The sequence below is a fragment of the Centropristis striata genome, chromosome 16 (assembly GCF_030273125.1).
Source record: "Centropristis striata isolate RG_2023a ecotype Rhode Island chromosome 16, C.striata_1.0, whole genome shotgun sequence".
Taxonomy (NCBI): Eukaryota; Metazoa; Chordata; class Actinopteri; order Perciformes; family Serranidae; genus Centropristis; species Centropristis striata.
This window is the reverse complement of record NC_081532.1, coordinates 5,676,606-5,703,654: the sequence shown is the minus strand read 5'-3', so window position 1 is coordinate 5,703,654 and position 27,049 is coordinate 5,676,606. Positions and strand designations below refer to the sequence as shown.

At 38.1% G+C, this 27,049-nt stretch overlaps 3 protein-coding genes across 8 annotated transcripts in view; 2 read left to right on the top strand and 1 right to left on the bottom strand.

Annotated features, from left to right (window-relative positions):
* The window catches only part of dync1h1 (dynein, cytoplasmic 1, heavy chain 1), a 56,240-nt gene extending 43,320 nt beyond the window's left edge, over nucleotides 1–12,920 (top strand). For both annotated transcript variants that reach the window (XM_059352652.1, XM_059352650.1), the window contains exons 61-78: nucleotides 571–705; nucleotides 796–890; nucleotides 1,056–1,230; nucleotides 1,838–1,913; nucleotides 2,014–2,174; nucleotides 3,246–3,357; nucleotides 3,449–3,509; nucleotides 3,587–3,710; nucleotides 4,134–4,247; nucleotides 4,369–4,539; nucleotides 5,134–5,351; nucleotides 6,074–6,177; nucleotides 8,188–8,396; nucleotides 9,581–9,734; nucleotides 9,896–10,038; nucleotides 10,657–10,825; nucleotides 11,211–11,335; nucleotides 12,549–12,920. In XM_059352652.1, the coding sequence (XP_059208635.1) occupies nucleotides 571–705; nucleotides 796–890; nucleotides 1,056–1,230; nucleotides 1,838–1,913; nucleotides 2,014–2,174; nucleotides 3,246–3,357; nucleotides 3,449–3,509; nucleotides 3,587–3,710; nucleotides 4,134–4,247; nucleotides 4,369–4,539; nucleotides 5,134–5,351; nucleotides 6,074–6,177; nucleotides 8,188–8,396; nucleotides 9,581–9,734; nucleotides 9,896–10,038; nucleotides 10,657–10,825; nucleotides 11,211–11,335; nucleotides 12,549–12,677 (2,475 nt within the window). In that variant the 3' untranslated portion in view covers nucleotides 12,678–12,920. The remainder of the gene's footprint in view (nucleotides 1–570; nucleotides 706–795; nucleotides 891–1,055; nucleotides 1,231–1,837; nucleotides 1,914–2,013; nucleotides 2,175–3,245; nucleotides 3,358–3,448; nucleotides 3,510–3,586; nucleotides 3,711–4,133; nucleotides 4,248–4,368; nucleotides 4,540–5,133; nucleotides 5,352–6,073; nucleotides 6,178–8,187; nucleotides 8,397–9,580; nucleotides 9,735–9,895; nucleotides 10,039–10,656; nucleotides 10,826–11,210; nucleotides 11,336–12,548) is intronic.
* A 2,005-nt stretch (nucleotides 12,921–14,925) lies between these two features.
* LOC131988503 (uncharacterized) lies at nucleotides 14,926–18,028 on the bottom strand. Of its 5 annotated transcripts, none has more exons than XM_059353630.1 (5): nucleotides 17,750–18,028; nucleotides 17,188–17,261; nucleotides 16,980–17,054; nucleotides 16,642–16,734; nucleotides 14,926–15,708 (listed from the first exon to the last, which is right to left on the bottom strand). In XM_059353630.1, exons 1-5 carry the CDS (start codon nucleotides 17,784–17,786, stop codon nucleotides 15,085–15,087), a joined length of 903 nt encoding a protein of 300 aa, XP_059209613.1. In that variant the 5' UTR covers nucleotides 17,787–18,028; the 3' UTR covers nucleotides 14,926–15,084. The 5 variants fall into 5 exon arrangements, with proteins under 5 accessions (XP_059209613.1, XP_059209615.1, XP_059209616.1 ...); XM_059353632.1 differs by having other exon boundaries at nucleotides 16,980–17,051; XM_059353633.1 differs by having other exon boundaries at nucleotides 16,980–17,074; nucleotides 17,188–17,243.
* A 449-nt stretch (nucleotides 18,029–18,477) lies between these two features.
* On the top strand, nucleotides 18,478–26,677 carry wdr20a (WD repeat domain 20a). The gene is made up of 4 exons (XM_059353697.1): nucleotides 18,478–18,843; nucleotides 20,904–21,086; nucleotides 21,647–22,990; nucleotides 25,824–26,677. The coding sequence occupies exons 1-4, from the start codon at nucleotides 18,580–18,582 to the stop codon at nucleotides 25,875–25,877; spliced, it is 1,845 nt and encodes a 614-aa protein (XP_059209680.1). The 5' UTR covers nucleotides 18,478–18,579; the 3' UTR covers nucleotides 25,878–26,677.
* The last annotated feature ends 372 nt before the right edge of the window (nucleotides 26,678–27,049 follow it).

Below are 27,049 nucleotides of genomic sequence, written 5' to 3'. Positions count from 1 at the left end.
ACATCATATTCTAATGGATTGAGATGCACCTGTATTTGATTATTTCACCATTTTAACATTTTGCATACATTTATTTACTTGGTTGGGGCTGTTTGACATGAACTACTGGAAATTCGTTCGATCTGTTTTCTGTATCTGCTACGTCTTGTCCTGTTATGTTTTATGTGCAATTACCACTCCAGTGCAATATCATTTACTTACTGTCCACCATGTGCAATTACCATCTAAATGCAATAATATTTATATTATTATTATAATTATTATATGCTACCACTCCTCCTCATTCTCATCCTTTTCCATGTACATAGCTATTTATTCTATATTCCAATATTTTCACGCCATTTCAATTATTTGTTAATGATCTTTTTGTGATATTTTTATACCTTTTCATACCTTTTATTATCCTTAAGTTGTTTTTATATTGTTGTTCTTAATTGTTTTATATACAATGACAATAAAGTCTATTCTATTCTATTATAATGTATTGAGATGCACCTGTACATCTTTGCAAACCAGCCAATCAAACAATTCATTAAAAAGTAACTTTTTTTCTCTTTAATCTTGCTCCAGATGCACTTCCTGTATCAGTACTCCCTTCACTTCTTCCTGGACACCTACCACACGGTGCTGTATGAGAACTCCAACCTGAAGGGCGTCAGCGATCACTCACAGAGACTCTTTGTCATCACCAAGGACCTCTTCCAGGTTTGAACCACACATTTCCAACAAGAGATTCTTGGTGTGAATAATAATAGACCTAATCTTCTTATGTCTGGGTTTTTTTTTTTTCTGTAGGTGGTGTTCAACAGAGCAGCCAGAGGTATGCTGCACCAGGATCACATCAGTTTCGCCATGCTGCTGGCTAAGATCAGCCTGAAGGGCATGACCAGGTAGGATGCTAGTGTTACACTAACGTAGTGGTCGTCTTGCATAAATCATTTCTCAGGCAAATCTGGACCTTGAAAGTCCTTAAAAAGTGCTTGAATTTGACCACTCAAAAAGTGTATGAACCTTGCAGACAACAAAAATCTTAATAATTTCATCTCTTTTTCCAGCGAGCCCTCGTATGATTCGTTGTTCCAACACTTCCTGCGTGGTAAGGAGATCGTTCTCACCGGCATGACGCTGCCCAAGGTGAAGGGTCTGACCACTGACCAGTGTGAGGCCATGGTCCGCCTCAGCCGCCTGCCGCCATTCAGCGACTTGGTGGACAAGGTCGAGGCTGATGAGGTGAGCATAGTCGAATACAGTCATGGAAAAAATTAGTAGACCACCCATGTTTTCTACAATTAATTGTTCATTTTTTAATGCCTGGTATAACTAAAGGTACATTTGTTTGGAAAAATATAATGATAACAACAAAAACATCTGATAAGAGTTTAATTTAAGGGCTCATATCTAGACATTTAAAAAATGTAATATATATATTTTTTTTAAATCAATGTCATGTAAACTATTGTATTTTATTTGTAGGTATTTCCAATGTGCATAAAAAAAGTTTTAACATGCATCTTTTATGAAAAATTAGTGAATTTTCCTCTTTGAACAATGATCTGTGAGAGGTAAATATCAATTGAAATAGTTAGTAAAGGAGTTATTAATGAAATGTAAACAATAATTATGCAAAAACGTTAGAAATCAAAAAAATACCAATAAACAAACATGCCCACGAACATTATTGCTGTTCCTGAGAAAAGAACATAACAGGAGGGTAAAACACAACAAACTGGGGGAAGAAAGGGTCCATGTTGAACATTTTCTTTTTAAGAAAATGCCTTTTTTTTTCAGTTCAAACTGTATCAGTGATCATTTCGCTTGCTTGTTTTTGTTACTCCAGCAATTCTTCATGTGGATTGAGAGCAACACTCCAGAACTGGCTGTTCCCTATCTGTGGTCAGAGGACAAGCAGTCCAGTGAGTATTCACAATTATCACATGTTCCAAATGATGCATGAACATTAAGGCTGAGCAGATATTGATTGAACATATTTTGTATTCTCTCTTCCCTGTTCAGCTCCCATTGGCCAGGCAGTTCACCAGCTGCTGCTGATTCATACCTTCCGCCCCGACCGCCTGCTGGCGATGACGCACATTTTCGTCTCCAAGGTGCTGGGAGAGACCTTCATGAACATCATCGAGCAGCCTCTGGACCTGGCTAACATCGTGGATGGAGAGGTAGGAACCGATACGTTGTGTCGCTTTGTCAGTGTTGTTGAATCTAAAGCCCCTTTCATAGAGCTGTTTCATGCCGGGACATTTACGGCTCTACTCCACTATGAAGGCGCCCGAAGTGGGATGCCGGGATCAAATGGTCCCACCAATTTTTTGCCTCCAAAGGTAGTCATCTGGTGCAAAATCTCAAGGAGACGACAAACGTTTCTAGAAAGACAAGTATCACAAAACAGACACAATATTCAGGATACACAAAAACAGGTCCTTGGTTGGAACAGTGAGTGCCAGTTATCCTATTACTCTCACTATTATACCTAATGTTCGTGTGTCAGGTCTCATGCTTTCCTGTTATTGTTCCAAATGGTGCAGTGGGATTTCCTAACACAGAGCTGCTCATATCTTAATCGAGCAGAAGTTTCCTGTAAAGAGACTGTGACTGTTGGTCAGATTTCTGTGTGTTTATCAAAACATGTATGATGCATATTTAAACTGCTATATGTCAGATATTTTAATACATCTTCAAATTAATACACAACAGTCACAGAGGCAGAAAAATTGGTGGGACTGTTGGAAGTGGGACCAGTATGATTGGGACATCGGGGCGATATTTGACGTCGCACGGGACGTCTAACACAGGCCTCCCACTTGGTCCGACAGTCATCCAATCACTGTTCAGCTGCACAACAGCTGCAGCCGCCGTCGCTAACTTGGCATAGCGCCCGCAGCTAATTGTAAACAAAGCCGCATGCTAACTGAACACGTGGTGTCCGCCGCTGAGCGTAAACAAACCACCCTCGCTAACTGTGCACAGTGTCCGGTGCTTGTTGTAAACAAACAGAGATCGCTAAGTGAACACCTCCTGCTGCAGCACATACACACTGTACTGCTACAGAGCTAACTGTTAGCCTGATAGCACTGTGAAAGGGTACGAATATTATGGCTTAACGGCATCACTATGAACGCCCTAAGGTGAAAAGCTGGCACAGATCTTTCCAGAAATATAGTGGGACATTTGCGGGATGTTACTATGAAAGGGGCTCATCGCTGACTTCTCTCCGTCTCCCGTGTCTGCAGGTGAAGCCCAGCACTCCAGTGCTGATGTGTTCTGTACCAGGTTATGATGCCAGCGGCCTCGTCAGAGATCTGGCTGCTGAGGAGAACAAACAAATCACCTCCATCTCCATCGGTACGGCAACGATAAGCACATAGTTTTCACACAAAATAATACTTAGTGTGGATGTTGTTGATAAATATTTGTGTTGTTGTGCTGCTCACAGGTTCAGCCGAGGGCTTCAACAAGGCAGAAAGAGACATCAACACTGCTGTCAAGTCTGGCAGGTGGGTAATGTTTGTATTTGCTCAGCATGTGCATGTTGTCTTGTTGCTCTGGTATCCTGACGGTTTTCACCCTGCAGGTGGGTGATGTTGGAGAACGTCCACTTGGCCCCCGGATGGCTGATGCAACTGGAGAAGAAGCTCCACTCCATGCAGCCTCACTCCAGCTTCAGGCTTTTCCTGACAATGGAGATCAATCCCAAGGTAGACTCATAAGAATATTATAATCTTGATAAATAAGAGGTTTTTCAAAAGTAACCTGCTCGGATTTTGGATAACGGATTGGATCAAATCTTGAAAAGGGTTTTTTCAAAAGGAAAAAACGGATTACATAATCGGATAAGATCATGTAATCCAATCCTGGTTTTGATCCGGATCAAACCTTTAGTTTGGGTTTTTTTAGAACTCTTTAGTAGGATTGGGATCAGTTTGATCCAGAAACTCTGGATTATTCAGATCCCATCAGGAGGGTGGATTCAGTGTGGATTTTAGGCCCAAAATATAATGAAACTTTAAAATTGTATCAAATAATACGATATTTGGATCATGCAGTATAGCCTACAATATATCCTATTTATTCAGAAGGTTTTAATCTGATTTGTTCATTATACTGTGTTTCCCCTCCAGGTTCCAGTGAATCTGCTTCGTGCCGGTCGTATCTTTGTGTTTGAGCCTCCTCCTGGTGTCAAGGCCAACATGCTCAGAACCTTCAGCAGCATCCCTGTGGCTCGCATGTGCAAGGTGACTGAATCTGGTTTTACTGACGCATTAAAATCACCCTTAAAGCGTAATAATTACCACCAATGCAGGCTGCACACTTCCATGTTTTCTATTTAAATTAAACTTCTCCATGTCTCTGCAGGCTCCCAATGAGCGTGCCCGTCTCTACTTCCTGCTGGCTTGGTTCCATGCAGTCATTCAGGAGCGTCTGCGATATGCACCGCTGGGCTGGTCCAAGAAATACGAGTTTGGAGAGTCTGACCTCCGCTCGGCCTGCGACACGGTCGACACCTGGCTGGACGACACTGCAAAGGTTGGAGAATATTTTAGACATCACATACAAGGCTTTAAATGTGTCCACATAAGGATTTTTATGGCCAATATTAACTTACTTGCATCAACTAACACATAAAGTGGTGGAAGTAACAAAGTACATTTACTCAAGTAGTGTACTTCAGTACAATTTTGAGGTACTAGTACTTTACTTGAGTATTTCCATTTTATGTAACTTTATACTTCTACTCCACCACATTTTGAGGCAAATATTGTACTTTTTACTCCACTACATTTAGCTGACAGCTTTAGTTACTTTTCACGTTGAGATTTAACATAAAAAACATGATAAATTTAAAGTGATGACACATTTTTTTTTAATTAAACCTCATAACAATATATTAAATAGTTTAAATGAGCCCTACTTTGGGAAAATTAAAACGCTGCTTACACAAATGCATTAATAATAATCCAATAATATATTTGGGATATATAAAACAATCTGAGTGGGGTCATTCTGCATAATTAGTACTTTTACTTTTGATACTTTAAGTACATTTTGATGCTGATACTTTTGTACTTTTACTTTACTTTGTACTTCAGTAAGTCACTCTTTGACTCTGCACACACACAGGGTCGTCAAAACATCGCTCCAGACAAGATCCCCTGGGCGGCTCTGAAGACCCTGATGGCCCAGTCCATCTACGGCGGCCGCATCGACAACGAATTTGACCAGCGTCTGCTCAACACGTTCCTGGATCGCATCTTCACCAAGGGAAGCTTCGACAGCGAGTTCAAACTGGCTCTGAAGGTCGACGGACACAAGGACATCAAGATGCCCGACGGCATTCGGTCAGTAGAGGCTTTTCTTAAACCAATTTAGGGCTAAAATGCGTGTAAAACCTCTGGGCGATTTTAAAATAAGCCCCTAAAACTGTTCTGGAAATTCAACAGAAGTGTCAACGCTTCCTACTAAATAATAGATTTTTCAGCCTCTGTAGCAGATAGAAATGAAATTATATTCAAAAAGTATTTGAGAGCTTATAGCTGTTATATCTGAGCTCCCTCTGCTATAGTCGTCTTCCGCCATGATTTCAGTTCTAGTAAAGTCCCAAGTTGCATTGCAACGCTCCCACATGTATTCTCATTTTGTCTTTTTTTTTTTCATTTTTTTTTTTTTGGTCATTTTGTGTCTTTTTGGTCATTTTTTAAAGTCATTTTGTGTCTTTTTTGGTAATTTTTTCATCATTTTGTGTCTTTTTGTGGTCATTGTGTCTTTTTTTTTTTTGGTGATGGAAAAGTCCCATGTTGCATTGCGACACTCCCACATGTATTCTGATGCATTTCATTGGCCAAAAGACCAAAAATAGGTGGAAAATACTACAAAACGACGTATCCGCTTTCCCGGCTTTAATGGTAGAATAACGCAACAGTGGCCCCGGTTTTAATGGTAGGAATGCGGTAATGCTTTCCCGACTTAAATGAGTTAAAATGACCTTAAGTTTATTCATACTGAGAGGATGTTCCCCAGATGACTTCCAACCAACTAAAACATGATTTATATTTTGTTTCAGGCGTGAGGAGTTCATGCACTGGGTGGAGATGCTTCCCGACACCCAGACTCCATCTTGGCTCGGGTTGCCTAGCAACGCTGAGAAGGTCCTGCTCACCACTCAGGGTACGCCACAGCCGGTCCGCTCCGTCCTCATCTGTTCTCTGGTGTTCTGTCACAGTAACCGGACCTCATCACATCCTAATTCTTCTTCCTCAGTCCGTCATGTTTCCACAGGGCAGATCATTAACCATCTCTCTCTCCATTCTAGTGTCTCTACTTTTATTCTGACAGGGTGTCTCGGTGCGACGAGCGAGCAGGAGCTTGTGTTTTTGTGTCTGCTTTGGGTAGAATACTGTGTGTGTGTGTGTGTATGTGTGTGTGGTGGCTAAGAAATACAGTCATGGAAAAAATGTATTAGACCCTTGTTTTCTTCATTTTCTTGCTCATTTTAATGCCTGGTACAACTAAAGGTGCATTTGTTTGGACATATAAAGATAACAACAAAGATAGCTGATAACAGTTTAATTTAAGAGTTGATATCTAGACATTTTCCATTGTTTTCTTGATAATGATATTGTTATCAAATAAAAAGTGGAAATGTCAAGACATCAGATCTTAAATTAAACTCTTATGAACTATTTTTGTTGTTATCTTTATATTTGTCCAAACAAATGTACCTTTAGTTGTACCAGGCATTAAAATGAACACGAAACTGAAGAAAACAATGGTGGTCTAATCATTTTTTCCTTGACTGTATGTTAAGGGTGCACCTGATACTCTTCTTTCATCTTCTCATGGATTCATGTCACAAGTTAATTTTCTTAGCTATCCCGAGTAGCTCCTAGTGCCAGTCTTGTGTATCGTAGTCACAGAGTGTGTGTGTAGTTGTAGCTGTTGCCATCCCACTTTTAAAAGGTGCTCCGCCCAAAGGAAGGGTGTGTGTGTCCTCACCCTCCAGCAGCTGTATTTTGGAGCCATCATGTCGCTTTGCTGAAATATAATCCCCACCCCACCCTCAGATTAGGATTCAAAACATCCACACTCCTCCCCGCCCCCTCAGTCATATTATACCCTCCCTCCCTGTTTGCTCAGATTGATTTCCACACCCTCTCCAAACCCCTCGGACCCCCCGCCACACTCCCCATCCCCTCCTCTCTCACTCCTCACCCTTACTTTCTTCCTCCAACCTGTTTCCCTACATTGGTTGTGTTCATTTCTTTCACAGATCCAGTCAGTCAAGAATGTGGTTGTTTTTATCCACTTGGGAATTATATTGAATGTTACATTTGATGGAAATATTGCCTGAAGCCTTGTGTGCCTTTTGTATGGAAGCCCATTTCCACCAGTAAAAGAAGAGAAGGAAAAAAACACATTTAGCCTTGTGATGAGGAAAATACAGTCATGGAAAAAAATTTTAGACACTTTGTTTTCTTTCTTCAGTTTCTTGTTCTTTTTAATGCCTGGTACAACTAAAGGTACATTTGTTTGGACGAATATAATGAAAACAACAAAAATAGCTAATAAGAGTTTAATTTAAAAGCTGATATCTAGACATTTCCATGTTTTTTTTAATAATGATTTTGGTTATTATCAATAAAATCATCGAAAATGACTAGATATCAGCTCTTAAATTAAACTCTTGTTGTTTTCATTATATTTGTCCAAAAAAATTTACCTTTAGTGATCCCAGGCATTAAAATGAACAAGAAATTGAAGGGGGAAAAAAAGGGTCTAATATTTTTTCCATGACTGTAGATCCTGTTTGTCATCTTAAAATAATGAGATAATATTTTTTTTAGTTACTTAAGTCATCATTTTGAGATAATAAGTTATTATTTCAAGGTATTTGGTCATTATTTTAAGATTTTCTCATTATTTAAAGATACTAAGTTCTTATTTTGAGAAAGATTTTCAATCTGTTTTCATCACATTGGCGGAAATGGGCTTCCCCTCTTTTATCCTACCCGGTGTCGTCCAAATTTGTTTGTCCCCGACCTTTTAATTAACACACCCTCAAGGGAAGCTGTTTGTGTGTTTGTTTCCACTGTTAATTTCTTCTCCCCCTACCTCCCATCATGGCCTTGTTCTCCACCTCCCTCCCCGCTCACTCCTTCCCTCCGCCCGGCTGCGCAGGCATTGACATGATGGGTAAGATGCTGAAAATGCAGATGTTGGAGGATGAGGACGACCTTGCCTACGACACGGAGATAAAGGAGCGCGCCTCGGCCACGTCCGACGCCCAGCCGGCCTGGATGAGGACCCTCCACACCACCGCCTGCAACTGGCTGCAGCTCATGCCTCAAACAGTCAATCCACTCAAACGCACAGTGGAGAACATCAAGGTAACGGCAGAGAGGAGAGAACGGTGGTTGGAGAGCAGAGTAAAGGACGAGCTGTTCTGTTTTATACGTTTTGTGTTTAAGATGTTGGTGCTAGACTTAATAACATAATAAACGTAATAAACGTAATAAAACTGCAGGTTAGGGCTGGGCGATATGGACCAAAAGTCATATCCCGATATATATTGAATATCAATATACTTTTTTTATTTTATTTTTTTAAATTTAACCTTTATTTAACCAGGAAAGTCTTATTGAGATTAAAAATCTCTTTTACAAAAGAGTCCTATACGATATACATCCCGATAGTTTTGTGCCAAAGTGATAGCAAATGTTCAGTCAAAGTCAAATATGACATGTCACAAGTAGGCGTGCACCGATTGCAATTTTCTGGCCGAATACCGATTTTTAAAAAGCCTGACTATTCTGATTTTGGCCGATACTGATTTTTTTTTTTGTAACTCACAGCATACACCTTCAATGTTTGAATCTTATTTTCTTGAAAAACAATAACACAGCAGTATTTTTCTTTAACAAATAAAGGAAATCACAATGTCTGAGGTAGTTAATAAAATATTGAACTTAAAATAAATAGCAACAATTTACAGGACAAACTAACAAAATAACTGCAACCATAGATAAAGTGTCCTGAGTTTTTGGTTTCATTATAGTACAACATACATACAACACAGTCATGCAGAAGTACGCGTACGTGCAGACGCACTTTCAGACCTTTGCGGAGGTAGATAAGATCGCTAGATAAGATCGGTTTGACGTAAAAAGAATCGTCCGATCGCTCGATCGGTGCACCCCTAGTCACAAGTAATTTTATTGAAACCGTTTATTTAAGTGAACATAAAAACTGTATAATAGAGGTTGGGGGGGGGGGTCGATACAGCGTAGTATCGCGATATTTTGCATGGCAATATTATATCGGTTCATGGCCGCCAAGTATCAATATTTAGGACTCCGACGGTGGACGGTCAGAATTTTCATCGGGGGGTTTTCCAGAGGCCGTAGTGGGCTCACTTTTAGGAATATACTGGAGATATACTGGTATCATATGAAGCTCGAAGATTTAAGGAATCTATAGGCACCCTAAATAGATAAATATTTTGCATTGCATCTCGTTATGTCACTCTGTAATTTGATTTAATGTCTTCTTTGTCCAAACAAATGAAAACCAGGACCCCCTGTTCCGGTTCTTTGAGCGTGAGGTGAAGATGGGAGGTAAGATGCTGCAGGAGGTTCGTCAGGATCTGGCCGACGTGGTGCAGGTGTGTGAGGGCAAGAAGAAGCAGACCAACGACCTGCGCACGCTCATCAGCGACCTCGTTAAAGGTAAAATCTGACTCTTTAACTCAGATCTGTTGATACACTTCTGAACTTTCTTGTTTGAAGTCAAAATCACTGCTCACTTAAAAATCCTCCCTGTTTTGGTTCTTGAACAGATCATACTTTAAGAGAATAACTGGTATGCACCTGTGTTTCTGTCTCCCCAGGTATCCTCCCTCGCAGCTGGTGTCGATACACTGTTCCAGCCGCCATGACGGTGATCCAGTGGGTGGCAGACTTCAGTGAGAGAATCAAACAGCTGCAGCAGATCTCCCAGGGAGCTGCCAGCGGGGGCGCAAAGGAACTGAAGGTACAGCTCAGTTAACTGTTGGTGTACCAAGGTTATAATAGTTTTGAATTTTTCATTTTCATCAATTCTGTTAGTTTTAATTGGTTTTAAGAGTTAGTTTGCTAGTTTTAATTCATTTTTATTTTTTGGAAAATGCTTAGTTCTAGTTTAGTTTTTATTAGTTTCAGTTTTTTTGTAATGGGGTATTTTTTGGGTGCCAGATTAAAAAAAGTCACAATAAATGTTTCCTTTATTTCCATTGCCTGATCCATCTCAGCCCCAATAAGGTTATGAAGTCATAAAAACCAGATAGATGAAATAGATTTCATATCAACCAAAAAGGGTTATATATGAAAAAAAGTTGACAAACAAAGGACATTTTCAATATAATTTAGTTAGTTTTTGTAACCACATAATACAGTTTCAGTTAGTCATCGTTTTTTTAAAACTCTTGTTTTTATTCAACGAAAATGTTTTTTCAATTCTAGCTTTCGTTATTTCGTTAGTTTTCATTAACTATAATAACCTTGTGGTGTGCAGCGTCAAACATCCTGAATCTAAATAATATGATGGATTCCTTAAACACTGGCCCCTCACAGTACTGTCACTAAATTTTCTTCCTCTTGTCTCTTTCTTCAGAACATCCACGTGTGCCTCGGCGGCCTGTTTGTTCCAGAGGCTTACATCACCGCCACTCGCCAGTACGTGGCGCAGGCCAACAGCTGGTCTCTGGAGGAGCTGTGTCTGGAGGTCAACGTCACCACCGCCCAGGGCGCCGCGCTGGACGCCTGCAGCTTCGGCATCAAAGGTCAGTAGCAGGGCACACTGGTTCTGTAGGGCCCCAGTCAAATAATGACAACTCGCCAAAGCTTTTCCAGGTGTAAGACAACATTTATTTTTATTTTTTTTTAAAGAAAGACAAGAACAAAACTTTTTTTTTTTTTTGAAGAAAGATTTTTAAAGTTTTGGTTATGATATAAAATTGTCTGAACAAAAAGTATATTCACAGAGCCTTCCCCCTCTGCTAAAAATACAAATAACTATACATTATACGTATATATGCACACTGTTCTGATTGCATAGAAAAGTTAACTTTTTAAAAAACTCAGATTTTGTGTGTATGGTGTTTATTATTGGAGATTTGTGACATTTAGTTTCAGGGTTCTAATGTTCTAATGTTCTGTTTCTCTCAGGTCTGAAGCTGCAGGGAGCTACTTGTGGCAACAACAAGCTGTCTCTGTCCACCTCCATCTCCACCGAGCTGCCGCTCACTCAGCTCCGCTGGATCAAGCAAGGCAACGCTGAGAAGAGACACATGGTAGGAAACATACAGTGGTGTAAAAAGTATTCAGATCCTTTGCTGAAAATTATTATTATTATTATTATTATTATTATTTTTATTATTATTATTAGTCCTTTACATTAGTAAAAGTACAAATACCACACTGTGAAATGACTCTGCATTCAAAACTTACTGAAGTAAAAGTACAAAAGTATCAGCATCAGAATGTACTTAAAGTATCAAAAGTAAAAGTACTCCTTATGCAAAATGGACCCACTCAGATTGTTTTGTATATTCTAAATATATGATTAGATTATTTGTATTGATGCTTTTATATAAGCAGCATTTTACTATTGTCCTGGTGGGGCTAATTTTAACTATTTAATATACCTTTATGTGGTTTAATGTATAAAAATGCATATTCACTTTAAAGTTTTCATGTTAAATCTTGACCTGAAAAGTAATTAAAGCTGACAGCTAAATGTAGTGGAGTAAAAAGTACAATATTTGCCTCTAAAATGAAGAGAAGTAGAAATATAAAGTTACAAATGTGGAAATACACAAGTAAAGTACAAGTACGACAAAATTGTACTTAAGTACAGTACTTGAGAAAATAAACTTGGTTACATTCCACCACTGGAAAAAGATACATGTATACATAGAATAAAAATATTCATATTTCCTTTAAATCAGGGGTCTCAAACTCAAATTACCTGGGGGCCACTGGAGGCAGTATCAAAATGACCAAACAAAGACACAAAATTACTAAAAAAAAATCTAGATTACTTAAAAAAGACACAAAATTAACAAAAAAAAGACACAAAATGACAGAAAAAGAAAAAATCTAAATTACTTAAAGACACAAAATGACCAAAAAAAGACACAAAATTACTAAAAAAAAAAAAAGACACAAAATGACCCAAAAAAAAGACACAAAGTGACCAAAAAAGACACAAAAGGACACAAAATTACCAAAAAAAGACACAAAATTACCAAAAAAAGACACAGAATTACCTCCCACACACAACACGGTAAAGTGCCATTCATATAAAACTCACATTAAACTTTCATATCAAGGTGGGGGCCACAAAATATCGTCACGAGGGCCGCAATTGGCCCGCGGGCCGCAAGTTTGAGACCCATGCTTTAAATGATCTATAGTCCAACAATTTAGATAAATAAATAACAACGAAAGCTTTTTTCCATGTTTTGTCAGTCTCTCATCACATTGTTTTCCCTCTGGTTGCAGGTGACTCTTCCTGTGTACCTGAACTTCACCAGGTCTGACCTCATCTTCACTGTTGACTTCGACATCGCCACCAAGGAAGATCCTCACAGCTTCTACGAGCGCGGAGTCGCTGTTCTGTGCACAGAGTAGAAGAAACATTCCTGAAGACCAGAGAGTCTTTATTACTATTATTAATCCACACATAATCATTTACATCATTGCTTATTAATCACCAGTTAAGAAGTAGTTTGTAGCCTGTTGCATTCCAATACCAAACTTAATGAAGAACATTCATGGAGCAGTAATTAGCATGTAGCCGTTGTTAGCGTTGGTGGGAAGTGTTTTGGAAGGAGAAGAAGAGAAAGTTGTCAGATGGTTAAAGAAGAGACGATGGATTGTGGGAAAGGAAAGTTGAAAGTAAACGATGTTTTTATGAAGGAAACTGTATGATTTTTAGATTGAATAAAGCCCGTTGGAATAAAAATTAACTGCATTTGTCTTCATTGTGGTCTTCCATAACAAATGAAATTGACACAAACAAGGAAATATATTCTCTGAATCAAGGTTATAATAGTTTTGGATTTTTCATTAGTTCCAGTTTTAATTTCATTGTGGTTTTTTGTTTTCAAATTCAGTTAGATTTACTTCATTTTAAGAGCAAGTTTGCTAGTTTTATTTTTTGGAAAATGCTTAGTTTTAGTTTTTATTAGTTTTGGTGTTAGTTTTTGTTTTTTTGTAATTGGGTATTTGTTGGGTGCCAGATTTTTAAAAAGTCACAATAAATGTTGCCTTTATTTCCTTTGTCTTATCCATCTTAGCCCCAATAAGTTTATTAAGACATAAAACCAGATAGATTAAATAGGTTTCATATCAACCAAAGGTTTACATATGGAAAAAGTTGACAGACCAAAACAAACAAAATTTTTAACTATAATTTTAGTTTTCTAACCACACAAGTTACAGTTTATCGTTTTTTCAATTCTAGTTTTCGTTGTTGGAGGGATAAATGTGATTTTGATCAAGTAAGTGATAGGAGAAAATTACAGTAGATCACTCTGCAAGCAATTAACTTCTTTAAACCCTACTGGTGAAGTACCTTTTCTGTATCTAGTTAATCCATACCTCTTGTTTATATACATTGTATCGTACACGGTCTGTGTAAATAAACATACAGTCAGGGAAAAGTTATTAGACCACCCTTGTTTCCAATTTCTTGTTCATTGTAATGCCTGGTACAACTAAAGGTACTTTTGTTTGGACAAATAACAAAAATAGCTAAGAGTTTAATTAAATAAACTATACTATTAAAATGAAAAAGAAATTGAAGGAGAAAAAATGGTCTAATCATTTTTTCCATGACTTTATAGTACTTTTATAAGACTTACATTTTTTCCAGCAAGACAACCCTAAACACAAAGCTATACAGGAATGGCTTTACAACAGTGATGGAGTACTAAGAGTTTACCCACAAATTTTTACAAAATTTGGTTGCTGAATGCCATTATTTATCATTTAAATAAGACCGTTCTGAAACTTTACTGCCAAGTTCAGCTGTGGATACTAGCATATGGCCACAAAAACACCCAGTAGGCTATCATGTTTAATTTTCATTTTCAAATAAGTTTTTCCTTTTATTGATCAATAGGAAGATACAGTTCAATCACTGCCAGTGCATAGGTTGTACTTTGGGCTATTATGGAGGCGGGGCTACAAACATTATCCAAACAAAAATGATAATTGCTTGAAAACAATCAGCAATTTACATGAGAATCAAAATAACTGAATGTAGAAAATTAAACCATCATGCCTCTACACCATTTAATCTGATACATGAGGAAAGTGCATTGCATCTTTTAGCCCTTTGATGCACAACATGGGTCTAATGTGACCTGATATGTATGAGTTTCTATGTTCTATATCTTTGCAATAAATTATTTTCATCATTCAGTATTCCAGGTTTTCCTCAATTAGTTTGTTTTTGATCATCATACATCCTAATTTTATGTTTTCCTTTATTTTTTTTAATGATTTCCCTTTTTGTGTCATTACTCTTCTAATGCACAACATGGGTGAAAAATGACCCATATCCATTTTTTAGCCAAGTAGCTTGATAAGCTAACTACTTAGCTAACATCTTGGCTACGTAGCTTGCTAAGCTAACTTTTTTTTTTTTTTGCTTGCTAAGCTAACTACTTAGCTAACTTCTTGGCTAAGTAGTTACCTTAGCAAGCTACTTAGCCAAGTAGTTAGCTAAGTAGTTAGCTTAGCAAGCTACGTAGCCAAGTAGTTAGCTATTTTTCTTTATAAAGTATAAAGCAAAATGGAAATAATGATCGGTTATCAAAAACAATATATTTTAAGAATACTTGGAATATTCAATCATAAAATAAGTTGACATCAAAAGATAGAGCACATAAACACACAGCAGCATTAAATAACATGGGGAATGGATGCGGGTCATTTTTGACCCATGTTGTGCATTAGAAGGGGGGTCAATATGTTGCATGCATCAAAGGGTTAAGGCATTGCCGAGGACTACAGTCATGATAAGATGGCTCTAACATGTTTCAGAGTCTTTTCCTTCTTGTTCTTCCTCCATGTTGACAACACACTGCCTCTTTCTCTGCTCCAGCTCCACATCTTCTGCTCGAGAGAAACCCAGCTTTCTCTTATAAGGTGATCTGACGTTACAGGGGCAGGAGGATCTCTCAGAGGAGCTACACAGCATCTGGGTTGAGCTCCTTTCCACTGGGGTCAGAGATCCAGGTGTGTGAGGTGTGCAGGATCTTGTAGCATGCAAGCCTGAATCATCATGTTGGCAGTGCAGCTCTATATCCATGGTTTGGCTGTGCATTGTTGAATCGTTGGTCATTTCCCTGTCACTGTGGGGGGGCAGCATGTCCAGCTCACAGACACACAGCTCAGAGTCGCTCACACACTTCATCTGCACGTCCAAAAGTTGCTGCTGCTCTTTTACAGGATCTCTCATCCCAGTTTTCACCACTTCCCTGAGGGCAGCCGGAGCAGGGGGATGAAGGATTAGTCTCCTGCTCCTGCCTGAGAAGCGACAGCCTCCTCCTCCGCCACATTTCCCCTGCTGCCTCGTCCGCCTGCTGGAGACACTCACATTGATGTTCGACTCGTCAGAATCCTCAGAGCTCCCATCGTACGGGTCCAAAAACTACAAAACACACATACATTCATAAACTCATAGAGCAGTAAGATGCCTTTGTAGTAGAAACGGATGGATTAACCCTCCTGTGGTCCCAAAATAATTTTCATCATACGATTAATACAGGTTAACTTTCATAGAAAATGGGTGTGATTCTTTTTTAAAATTTTTTTGCTGCCATCCAAAAATTAACAATGCTTTTAAAACATAAGTTTCACTAAAAGTTGACGTAAACCTACTCTGTGCATTCCCATCAAGATTTTTTTCCCCCACTATTACTATTGAAAAAAAATTCAAGTTTTATTACTTTTTTTTCTTTTGAAATGAGGCCTAATTTTGTATATTTGACTAAAATTGACCAATAATAATGAAAAAAATATGAAAATGATTTTTCTTAAAAGAGTTTCCTTAAAAGATGAAAAAAAAGTGGATAATTTTTTCTACATGTTCTAAAACCAGTCTAATGTCATGGGGTCCTTTTAGACCACAAGTGTGATCTTTTTTCTTTTTTTTTTTGCTGCCATCCAAAAATGAACAATGCTTTTAAAACACAAGTTTCACTAAAAGTTTACATAACCTACTCTGTGCATTCCCATCAAGAAATTATTTCACTATAACTATTGAAAAAAAAAAAAAAAAAATCAGGTTTTATTACTTTTTTTCTTTTGAAATGAGGCCTAATTGTATTTGACTATAATTGACCAATAATAATAGTAATAATTGACCAATAATAATAGTAATAATAATAATAATAATAATAATAATAATAGGGAAAAAAAGAAAATTATATATACATTTTTTTGGTCATGAGTTGCCTTAAAAGGTAAAAAAAAAAGTGGATTATAATTTTTTGTACATGTCCTAAAAACAGTGTCATTGGGGTCCTTTTTGACCCCTGAGGACCACACAAGGGTTAAAAAAAAAAAAAAAGAGAATTCTTACCAAAGAATAGCAGCCATGTCTTCCTGCAGGCTTGTGTGTTAACGGCAATGTGCGGCGAAAGGTCCCACTCTCTGGTGTACTGCTCACACATCCCTGCTCAACAAGGAATTCAGGGATTTTTGCATTGACAGGACAATAATTTATGTTTGAATCAATCTTGCTGCACTTTCAACTGGCTTTCTCAGCTTGTCTACATATCATATATATATAAATAAAGTTATTACTGTAAATAAAATGTTTATTTTCAATAAATAGATGGACTCCAGAGGGTTAACTTTAACTGTCACATATCCATTTGAGCTTATTGTGTGTAATGTTCACATTAAGTAAAGTCATACCATAGTGCTGGTGTCCGACCATCTTGGACTGATCTCTGAGTCAGAATCTGTGCTGGACTCCACTTTACACATCTCCTGACAGAGAACACAGGTCACTCCATCCACATTTTATATGGCAAAGCAAGAAAACAGATAAAGGCAAGTGATTTGAAATAAAAAAAAAAAAGGGACCATGGCACTCGATATGGTGATGAAATGTGGATCTCACCATGTATTTGAAAGCAAGATGATCTACGTTGTTGGGCACATGTCTGTGTCTGTGATCTAGTTGGAAAGAAAATACTAAAAATAGTTAGTCTTCATTTTTAAAATAGATGAATGCGTACCAAACGAAAGTAGATAGCTATACTTTATGAAAAGAATAACATCACAAAATGTCACATTAGTATCAATATCAATAATTTAGAATATCAATTTTTTTAAAAAAGTCAATTTCCAGTAGTTCAAGTCAAACAGCCCCAACCAAGTATTGAGTCATATAGATGGACACAATATCACACAGAGAAAAGTATTCACGAATTTTGCGGGGTTTTATTTTGGTCATTTTGTGTGTTTTGAGGTCAATTTGTGTCTTTTTTGGGGGTAATTTTGCATCTTTTGTGTCATTTTGTTTCTTTTTGCCATTTTGCGTCATTATTTTTTGTCATTTTGTGTCTTTTATCGTGAATCTGTGTCCCCTCTTGGCCATTTTGCGTATTTTTTTTTTTTTTTTTTTTAATTTTTCTAATTCTACAAAAATGAACAAATACATAAATTAAAAGTGTTCATACCTGGAAGTGAAAGTTGTCGTCTTCTTCGACATGCCATGACATTGACGCGTATAATTTTTTTGATAAGGTAAGATTACCAAACTTTTAAAAGAGGTCTTTGTTGTGTAGACGGTCGAGCTGGTAGATTAATTACCCAGCAGAGTTGCAGGTGCCTTTGATGTGATGCAGCCAATTGTGGCCACAGGTGAGCAGTCTACACGCGATAAAGCATAGACATGATTAAGAGTAATAATTATATTCTAAAATAATAATTCTTTATTATGTGTAGGCGATAAAACAGCATTGACACGAGTTGTAAAATGTGTGCTAATTTCTGAAATTCAACTTAATTATACGTGCGGTGAATTTTATTTTTTTAATTTCAAAATAAAACTCACTATTGAGCCAACTGCTGCACGACATAAATAATAATAATAATAATAATAATAATAATAATAATAATAATAATTATATATACATATATATATATAATTAATAATTATTTTTACTCCTATTATTATTTTCATTTTCTATCTATGTATTTGTGTTTTTATTATTTAGATGTTTCTATAAATTAATGTGAAATAAAGGTTATATTATTTTTAGAGAAAATTTAGAATATTTAAAAATATTTTTAAATATATTATTATATTTTTAAAATCCGTATGAGGCTGCAATGATTTAGAAAAATAGAAAGTTGCAACTTTAGTATCGCAGGTTGTATCCGGCTGTCAGGTAGTTCCCCGGGTAACCGGTGGGGGGACTCATGGGGGGACTGGGAGAGCCGGAGTGGCCGCTACATGGCCCGCTCCCCTCCCGTGCGTCAGATCCGGCCTGGGGGAAAGGGATGAATGTTAATTTCAAAGATGGCGGCGGAGGGAGGAGGGAAGGAGATGAACGAAATTAAAACTCAGTTCACCACTCGGGAAGGTGTCTACAAACTCCTCACTCACTCCGAGTACAGCCGTCCCAACAGGGTGCCTTTCAACTCGCAGGGCTCCAACCCCGTCAACGTCTCCTTCGTCAACGTCAACGACCAGTCGGGCAACGGCGACCGGATCTGTTTCAATGTGGGCCGAGAGCTCTACTTCTACATCTACAAAGGCGTCAGAAAGGTAGCTACTGTCAGCGGGAACCCGTCATACTGCATGTTAACAGACGTCCTTGTTGTCTTGGTTACTGCCGAACTTCGGCTCTGGTGTTTTAACTCTGGCAGCTGCTTGACTTTGACATTAGCTGGCAGCTAGTTAGCTTCAAGCTACGATGAAGCTAACGCAGCTAGCTAGCTAAGGTTTTTTTCTTTTCTTTCCTTTTTTTCTTTTTCAATGCTTTATTGAAAATTACAATAATAAACATTTCTGGCACGTTTTTCCACAGTGCATACCTTGCATAAGTGTAGAAAGAATGCTAGGTGAGCATCAATCAACAGTAAAACTTATAATTATAATAATAATAACATCAATATTGTAAATTCAGAGCAGTTGAAATAAAATAAAAATAAATACAAAAATAAATAGAAAAAAATAAAATGCATATAAAACAGTAAATTACAAAAATAAACATTTCTGGCACGTTTTTCCACAGTACTACCTTGCATAAGTGTAGAAAGAATGCAAGGTGAACATCAATCAGCAGTAAAACTTATAATAAAAAAACATCAATATTTTAAATTCAGAGCAGTTGAAATAAAATAAAAATAATACAAAAATAAATACACAAAAAATAAAATGCATATTGTCACCCTGTTAAAATAATCACCTAACTCATTTTACAGGAATTTTACAGGTTTTGCAGGAAACACAAAAAACTTCACCAAAAGTGTAACATATGACATTTATTGATAATTTCACTCAAAAAGGATGTAACAAAGGATGTGTGTGATTTGCTCACTAAGCCTACATCAGATGGTTTCAGTTAACAGCTGATGTGACATCACTGTTTGACAGAAATCAGCTGACTTCTTACTTGAAGCAATGTGTCACAGCCTTTTAATTATTCACACATTTGATGTCATGTGTGTCATCCCCCCACTGTTAAACAGCATTAGACCGGCTACAGGCTGAACTACTTCAAGTTAGAACAGCCCCCAGTGTGAAAAAGTAATTCTAGCCGTGTCAGTCCTGGTCATTTAACTTAGACAGACAACATAAAATGTTGAGTTATTGTGTCACAAGCAAATTAGTCATACGCCTATTAAAGACAAGGACAATTTGGTTTCAGTGTACCAATAATGTTTCACGAGATAATCTTCGTAATGCATCACCATATTGATTACTTGTCTCACTCCTAGGGTGCAGCTGAAAGAGATTTTTATTCCTCTGGTGTCTTTTGCTGGAACAGATAATGGCAATATGTTTCTAGCAAAAATAGTAAGACTGTCCTATGCATTACAGCAAACGGTTAACAAATGTAGCCAGCAGCTTGTTTAACATGTTTATTTCCTGTAAACCCTCAACCTCTTTACTTTAAAGTATCCTTCACCACTGTTGACAAAGCCTTATTGTGTGCCCTTGTTTGCTGATAATGTCAATCAACAATGCACTGTCTTAATACAATGAGTGCTGTTGTGAGGCAAAGCAGCTTTGTTTGTTTTTTTACTAGACTCTTGATTTAAAGTACTTGTAGGAGTTGGTTTGACGTTTTGTCTCTCTGCAGCGAGACAGAAACACTCACTGTCACATCTAAGAGTAGTGAAGGAACCACTGAGTCATCATCTTCAAAGAATTTTCCGTACCTCCAGTAGTGTAAACTGTAGATCATTAACAAATGGAACTGACGTTATACTGGTTATGTGCAGTATATGCCCAGGGGGTTGTGTTCACTGCATTAAAATAATGTTTCTCTAACATCAAAAACAAACTGGACATCGTACACTCACATTTTCAGCTTTATATTTGATGTGTTGCTTAAGTTTGTGCAGACCTATTCAAATCACAAAGTTCAAATGTAGTTGTTTATACATCTTGACTGCAAGACATTTAATTTCAGAAGGCTTTGACCAAGTCAGTGTGTTTGTGGTGAAGCACAGGAAGAAACAGTATAACAGCCCACGCTGCCTCAGTGGTTTATTTCTGACATTGTGGCAAACAGTAGCCTCTGTCATGCAACAACTTGCAGTCACTTTACATTGTTAAATGTCACTCACTTCATGTGCTTTCATGCTTTCTCTCCTCAGGCTGCTGACCTGAGCAAGCCTATAGATAAGCGTATCTACAAGGGAACGCAGCCCACCTGCCATGACTTCAACCACCTCACAGCCACGGCAGAGAGTGTGTCCTTGCTGGTGGGTTTCTCAGCAGGACAGGTTCAGCTCATTGACCCTATCAAGAAGGAGACAAGCAAGCTCTTCAATGAGGAGGTAAGAGACAGAGCTTAGATTAAGCTGAAGTGAGAAGGTGGACTTTTACATTGAAGTTTTTACTGAATCGGTTGTCGTAGTGCTGTTTATGTTGAGCCTTGTTGTCAGATAGACATATTATTTTCCGGTTGTTTTTTTTTCTTGCATCTCATCCAATCCCATGGGGAAGAATGAACCTATGCCCCACACAAATAGGCTGTATAAAAGTAATCCCTCTTGAGATTCAAAATGTTGCTTCAGTATTGCTTTTCAACTTTAATGTCACTTTTTTAAGGTGTCCTTGTAGTAAACTCTTCTACCTTCTATTGTGGAGAATTTAAAGTGTCTGAATGGCTAAAAGTTAAATGTATTGAAAGGATTTCCCAAAGCTTTTCTTGTATATAATGCTATGTTTTTGTAATTTCCCTGCTGAACACTTTTAAAAAAAAGAATATGACCAAGTGGCCCAGGACTTAAACAAAGTATTGAATGTGAAGTTATTTCCTGATGATACTGTGCTGACATATTTTTCCCCTCTGCTCTCTCCTCCCCTGTCTGCCTCTCAAACCTCAACCTGTCAGAGACTAATAGATAAATCCAGAGTAACATGCGTGAAATGGGTGCCAGGCTCTGAGAGTCTGTTTCTGGTCTCTCATGCCAGTGGAAATATGTACCTGTACAACGTGGAGCATACCTGCGGCACCACGGCGCCTCACTACCAGCTGCTGAAACAGGGAGAGAACTACTCTGTACACACTTGTAAGAGTAAATCGACGAGGAACCCTCTCCTCAAATGGACAGTAGGCGAGGGAGCTCTGAACGAGTTTGCCTTCTCTCCTGACGGGAAGTTCCTAGCCTGCGTTAGCCAAGACGGCTTCCTACGAGTCTTCAACTTTGACGCCGTCGAGCTTCACGGCACCATGAAGAGCTACTTCGGCGGCTTGTTGTGCGTGTGCTGGAGCCCCGACGGGAAGTACATAGTTGCGGGCGGAGAGGACGATTTAGTGACCGTGTGGTCGTTTTTGGACTGCAGAGTCATCGCCCGAGGTCACGGCCACAAGTCGTGGGTCAGCGTGGTGGCGTTTGACCATTACACCACCAGCGTGGAAGAGAGCGACCCGATGGAGTTCAGCGGCAGCGACGAGGACTTCCAGGATCAGATGATCCACTTCGGACGGGACCGGGCCAACAGCACGCAGTCTCGACTCTCCAAGCGCAACTCCACGGACAGCCGGCCTGTTAGCGTCACGTACCGGTTTGGCTCAGTGGGCCAGGACACTCAGCTGTGCCTATGGGACCTCACTGAGGACATCCTTTTCCCTCATCTCCCTCTCTCACGGACACGGACACACACTAACGTGATGAATGCTACCAGCCCCCCTGCAGGTGCTACAATAATCACTAACACCTCTAGTAACACAACTAACGGAAACAACAGCGGTGCCAATACGCCTGGCATCAACTCCCTCTCTACGACACTACCACGCTCCAACAGCCTACCCCACTCAGCCGCCACCACCACCACGGCAAACAACACCAATAAGGCTGGCGGCGGCGGCGGCGGCATCGGCACTGGTATTATGGACAGCGCCATCGCTACGGGTGTGAGTAAGTTCGCCACGCTGTCACTCCACGATCGGAAGGAACGCCACCACGAGAAGGACCACAAACGCAACCACAGCATGGGTCACATCAGCAGCAAGAGCAGCGACAAGCTCAACCTGCTGACAAAAACCAAAACGGACCCTGCTAAGACTCTGGGCACTCTGCTGTGCCCGCGCATGGAGGACGTGCCCCTCCTCGAGCCCCTCATCTGTAAAAAGATAGCACACGAGAGACTGACTGTACTCATATTTTTAGAGGACTGTTTAGTGACTGCTTGTCAGGAGGGATTTATTTGCACATGGGCGAGGCCAGGCAAAGTGGTAAGTTCTTTTTAATGTAGGAAATGTGGGGGAAATGAAAGTGTTTTTCACTCTTACGCTGTGCTAGAAACCAGTTGGTGGGCTGCAACTAAAAATCAAGTCAAGTATTCTGAGAAGCATACAATAAAAAGTATGGACATTTGGAATAGCATTTCTAGCTTTTATAGTCAGATTGTCACTCTCTGCAGGCAGGCAAGTAACATATCAGACTTGGTTTAATGTACATCTGCTTTCCAATGAAAAGCCTATTATTATTATTATTATTCTGCCTACGGTTCAAATATAACCAATGCTATGAAAATATTAGTCTGGTTATATAATACATTCTGATAAGGAGGATTTCCTATGTAGACCTGTGAAGGGGGGGTGGGGGACGTTAATCCATATAAAGTGTGTTCATTGGTTCATCATAATCATCCCACAATGCATAGCAGCATAGCCAAGAAGTCATCTGCATACACTATCACATTTCAGCTTTTATGCAACGGCTGTGTATTCGCCAAAATAATCTGTGCAGTTCCTCACTCGCTTCCAGCTTAATGTGTATACACCCTCTGTATACTTCCCTTCTGTCTGTGTTTTGAGAGACTTGGCCAGAGCGAGGCACATGATAGTCGGATCTGGAACATACAGTAAAGGCAGTCTGGAGGCTAGATGAGAGTGTCACTGCATTAACAGGTGCTGGAGGCAAGAATAACCTTGAAATGTACTCAAATGTCTCATATGTAAGAATGAGAACACAATCAATGCCTTGATATTCAATAGCAAGTGGGTGAGAAAATGGATCCAGAAAAAGCCTCCAGTGGGTTTAAATTCTGATACTAATCATTTTAGACTATTAAATGTATTGGATTTAGCAACAGGAAAGAAATTTAATCAGCCTTATTTTTTTATTTTCATGGTTAAGGATTGAATTTGTAATAGCAGAAGTGCAGTAAAAGTGAAAGTTTGGTAAGTTTGCCCAGTTTAAACCTCCTGACAACATTTTAACATACAAGGATGACTGTAAAACACAACCATCATAGAAACATTTTAACCTATTAAATGTCATCTGAAAAAAAAAAATCTTAAAGTAAGTTAATTTGGATAGTGTGTAAAAAAAAAAAAATTATATATATACTTTTCCTTAATACAAATTGCACCTTTTATCCCAAGTACAATCAAACCATGATATCCAATAGCACGCAAGTGTGTTCTGGGTGAGAAAAAATTGGAGTTGGGTCCAGAAAAAACCTCTCGTGGGTTTAAATTCGGATACAATTCATTTAAGACAATTAAGTGTATTGGAATTTAGCGATAAAGAAGTTTAATCAGCCTTATTTTTTATTTCCATAGTTAAGGATTGAGTTTGAAATAGCAGAAGTGCAGTAAAAATGAAATGGTTTGGTAAGTTTGCCCAGTTTAAACCTCCTGACAACATATTTAACATACAAGGATTACTGTAAAACAACCACCATAAAAACATTTTAACTTATTAAATATCTGAGAAAAAAAATTCTTAAAGAAAGTAAGTTAATTTGTATATTGTGTAAAACAAAAATATTTATATACTTTAATACAAATTGCACCTTTTATCTCAAGTACAATCTGCATTAGTGCATTAAAGCTCATCTACAATCTTTGATTCTGGTATCGATTAGATTTCAGTCATTTCAAGTGAAGATGATCTCAGTATATACTTCCATCTATCAAAAGTGTTTTTGACTGTGTCCCCCAGGACCCCAACACATAAATATTTTTAAAAGGCACTAATTAAAACAGAAAACAATAATATGAAGTCATTAGGAACACGTTGATTGACAAAGTCATTTAAAAATGGGTGAGGAAATGGAGTTGGATCCAGAAAAGGCCTCATAATGGGTTTAAATTCTGATACTAATTATTTAAGACTTTTAAGTGTTTTGGAATTTAGCAACAGGAAAGAAGTTTAATCAGCCTTATTTTTTATTTCCATGGTTAAGGATTGTGTCTGTTATAGCAGAAGTGCAGTAAAAATGAAACAGTTTGGTAAGTTTGCCCAGTTTAAACCTCCTGCCAACATATTTAACATACAAGGATTACTGTAAAACACAACCATCATAGAAACATTTTAACCTATTAAATGTCATCTAAAAAAAACCCAAATTATTTTTAAAAAGTTAGTTAATTTGGATATTGTGTAAAAAAGAAAATATATATATGCTTTTCCTTAATACAAATTGCACCTTTTTATCCCAAGTACAATCCGCATTAGTGCATTAAAGCTTATCTACAATCTTTGATTCTGGTATCGATTAGATTTCAGTCATTTCAAGTGAAGATCTCAGTATATAGTTCCATCTATCAAAACTTCATAAGTGGAAAAGTGTTTTTGACTGTGTCCCCCAGGACCCCAACACAGAAGTATTTTTATAAAGCACCAATTAAGACAGAAAACATTAATATGAAGTCATTAGGAACACATTGACAAAGTCATTAAAAAATTGTAACACTTGGATAAAGCACCTGTGAGTTATGACAAAGTATTGCCCTGGGTTCAGCAGGTAACCTTGTGGATAGGATGAATGGTTAAAAACCTTCTGGAAAAACAAATTCATTATCTGGTGTTGTACATTAGAAGTGAGATGGGGTCTTGATCACGAAAACCTTTCAAAGACATCATTAGTCTTGCACTGTATCCTCGCTCTCCACTCTGACTGCTGTGCTCAGGCTTTTCATTAAATGCCAGCGACCGATATGGAGGAGAAGCTAGAAGGCTAGAGGCTAATTTTTTTTAATGAGCTATTTGTTGCTTGATTTTTGCTACAGTATGTGAACTTTCCCAATGCAAATCTCCTTGTTTTCCTTTTTCCAGGGTTTATTGTCATCCCAAAACCAAGCCAGCTCTCCCAGTGGAACAGTAGTATAGCCACAATATTTCTGCTGCTAAAGAACCCTGCAACCCAGAGTCTGATGCTGCTCTTCACCCTGCAAGCATTGCAAGTTTTCCTTTTCTTTTACACCCCTGCCTTCCCCTCCCCCTCCCGAATTTGTTAATGGCTTTTCTGTTCTTTTCGTTTATCACTCACTTGACCTAGTGGAGGAATGAAGCAAGAAAAGGTGTGGTGGACTATTGCGCTGATGTACTATTTGTTCTCTGGAGTTTTAACACATTTTAGATTTTTAAAAAAAAATCTTTTGTTTTCATGTCAAATCTCATCAGACTGTTGTCCCTTCTGGAAAATAAAGCTTTGCTTTGTTAGATGCAAACCAGACAACTGTGGCTTGAGATTAAAGGGATAGTTCATTTATTTTTCATAACCTGTGTCCCACCCCACCTATTATTTTTTACCTCGTGGTGTAGCCCAGTCTCGGCTCAGGGTTACCGACTCAAATATGAATTCTGGATAAACTATCCTTTTACGACCAAGTGCGTGAGCATCTGAAAAATTTTGCATCCATCCACATTCACCCACCACTTCTGTCTTTTCTTTAGTAGAATCTCCCCATCAACGACTTTGCACTGATTTTGTTATTTTGTTGTTTGTTTTTATAACTAATGGAACAAAAAAAACTAGAGGGTTGAGGAACGCCTTGTTGCACTCGGCTTTAACATCCTCAGTCTTGAAATCTGAATCTATAAAGTTGGATGCCGCAATCATAGTCTTTTTAAAGAGAAAAAAAAATTGTTTGCACTTAAAATTAGTTTATTAGAAGAAAATGGCTTTACATTTTTGGGTGTGCTCAGAACTCACAGATGGCTAATAACAGTAGGTGAAGAAAAATGATTTAAAAAAAACTATTAAAACCTTTATCTATTGAGCATTTATTTTAATATTATTTCAGATTCAAATCTGCTCTGTATCATAATGTGTATATTGTAATTAATTGATTTGATGGGGGCCTAAGCAAACGACCATTACTCCAGTGGAAGTTTTGTCATTGATAGTTATATTTCTAAAGCCTAAAGTATACATATTAATAATATTAAAATAATCTTGAATACACTGTTTTCTGTTCCTTTTTTTTCTTCTTCACCTTCATGTGCTGTATTTACATAACAAAGCGTTAATGCCGCTAGCGTGGAAATTGCTTACATTG

Bases quoted from the DNA above. Each gene is read 5' to 3' on its own strand.
- LOC131988503 (XM_059353630.1), bottom strand. From the start codon at position 17,786: ATGGCATGTCGAAGAAGACGACAACTTTCACTTCCAG. The intron at 16,735-16,979 runs GTATGACTTTAC...CTTGTTGAGCAG, and splicing joins GGTCGGACACCAGCACTATG to GGATGTGTGAGCAGTACACC. The intron at 15,709-16,641 runs GTAAGAATTCTC...TGTGTTTTGTAG, and splicing joins GACATGGCTGCTATTCTTTG to TTTTTGGACCCGTACGATGG.
- wdr20a (XM_059353697.1), top strand. From the start codon at position 18,580: ATGTTAATTTCAAAGATGGCGGCGGAGGGAGGAGGGAAGGAGATGAAC. The intron at 21,087-21,646 runs GTAAGAGACAGA...TCAACCTGTCAG, and splicing joins GCAAGCTCTTCAATGAGGAG to AGACTAATAGATAAATCCAG. The intron at 22,991-25,823 runs GTAAGTTCTTTT...TCCTTTTTCCAG, and splicing joins GGGCGAGGCCAGGCAAAGTG to GGTTTATTGTCATCCCAAAA.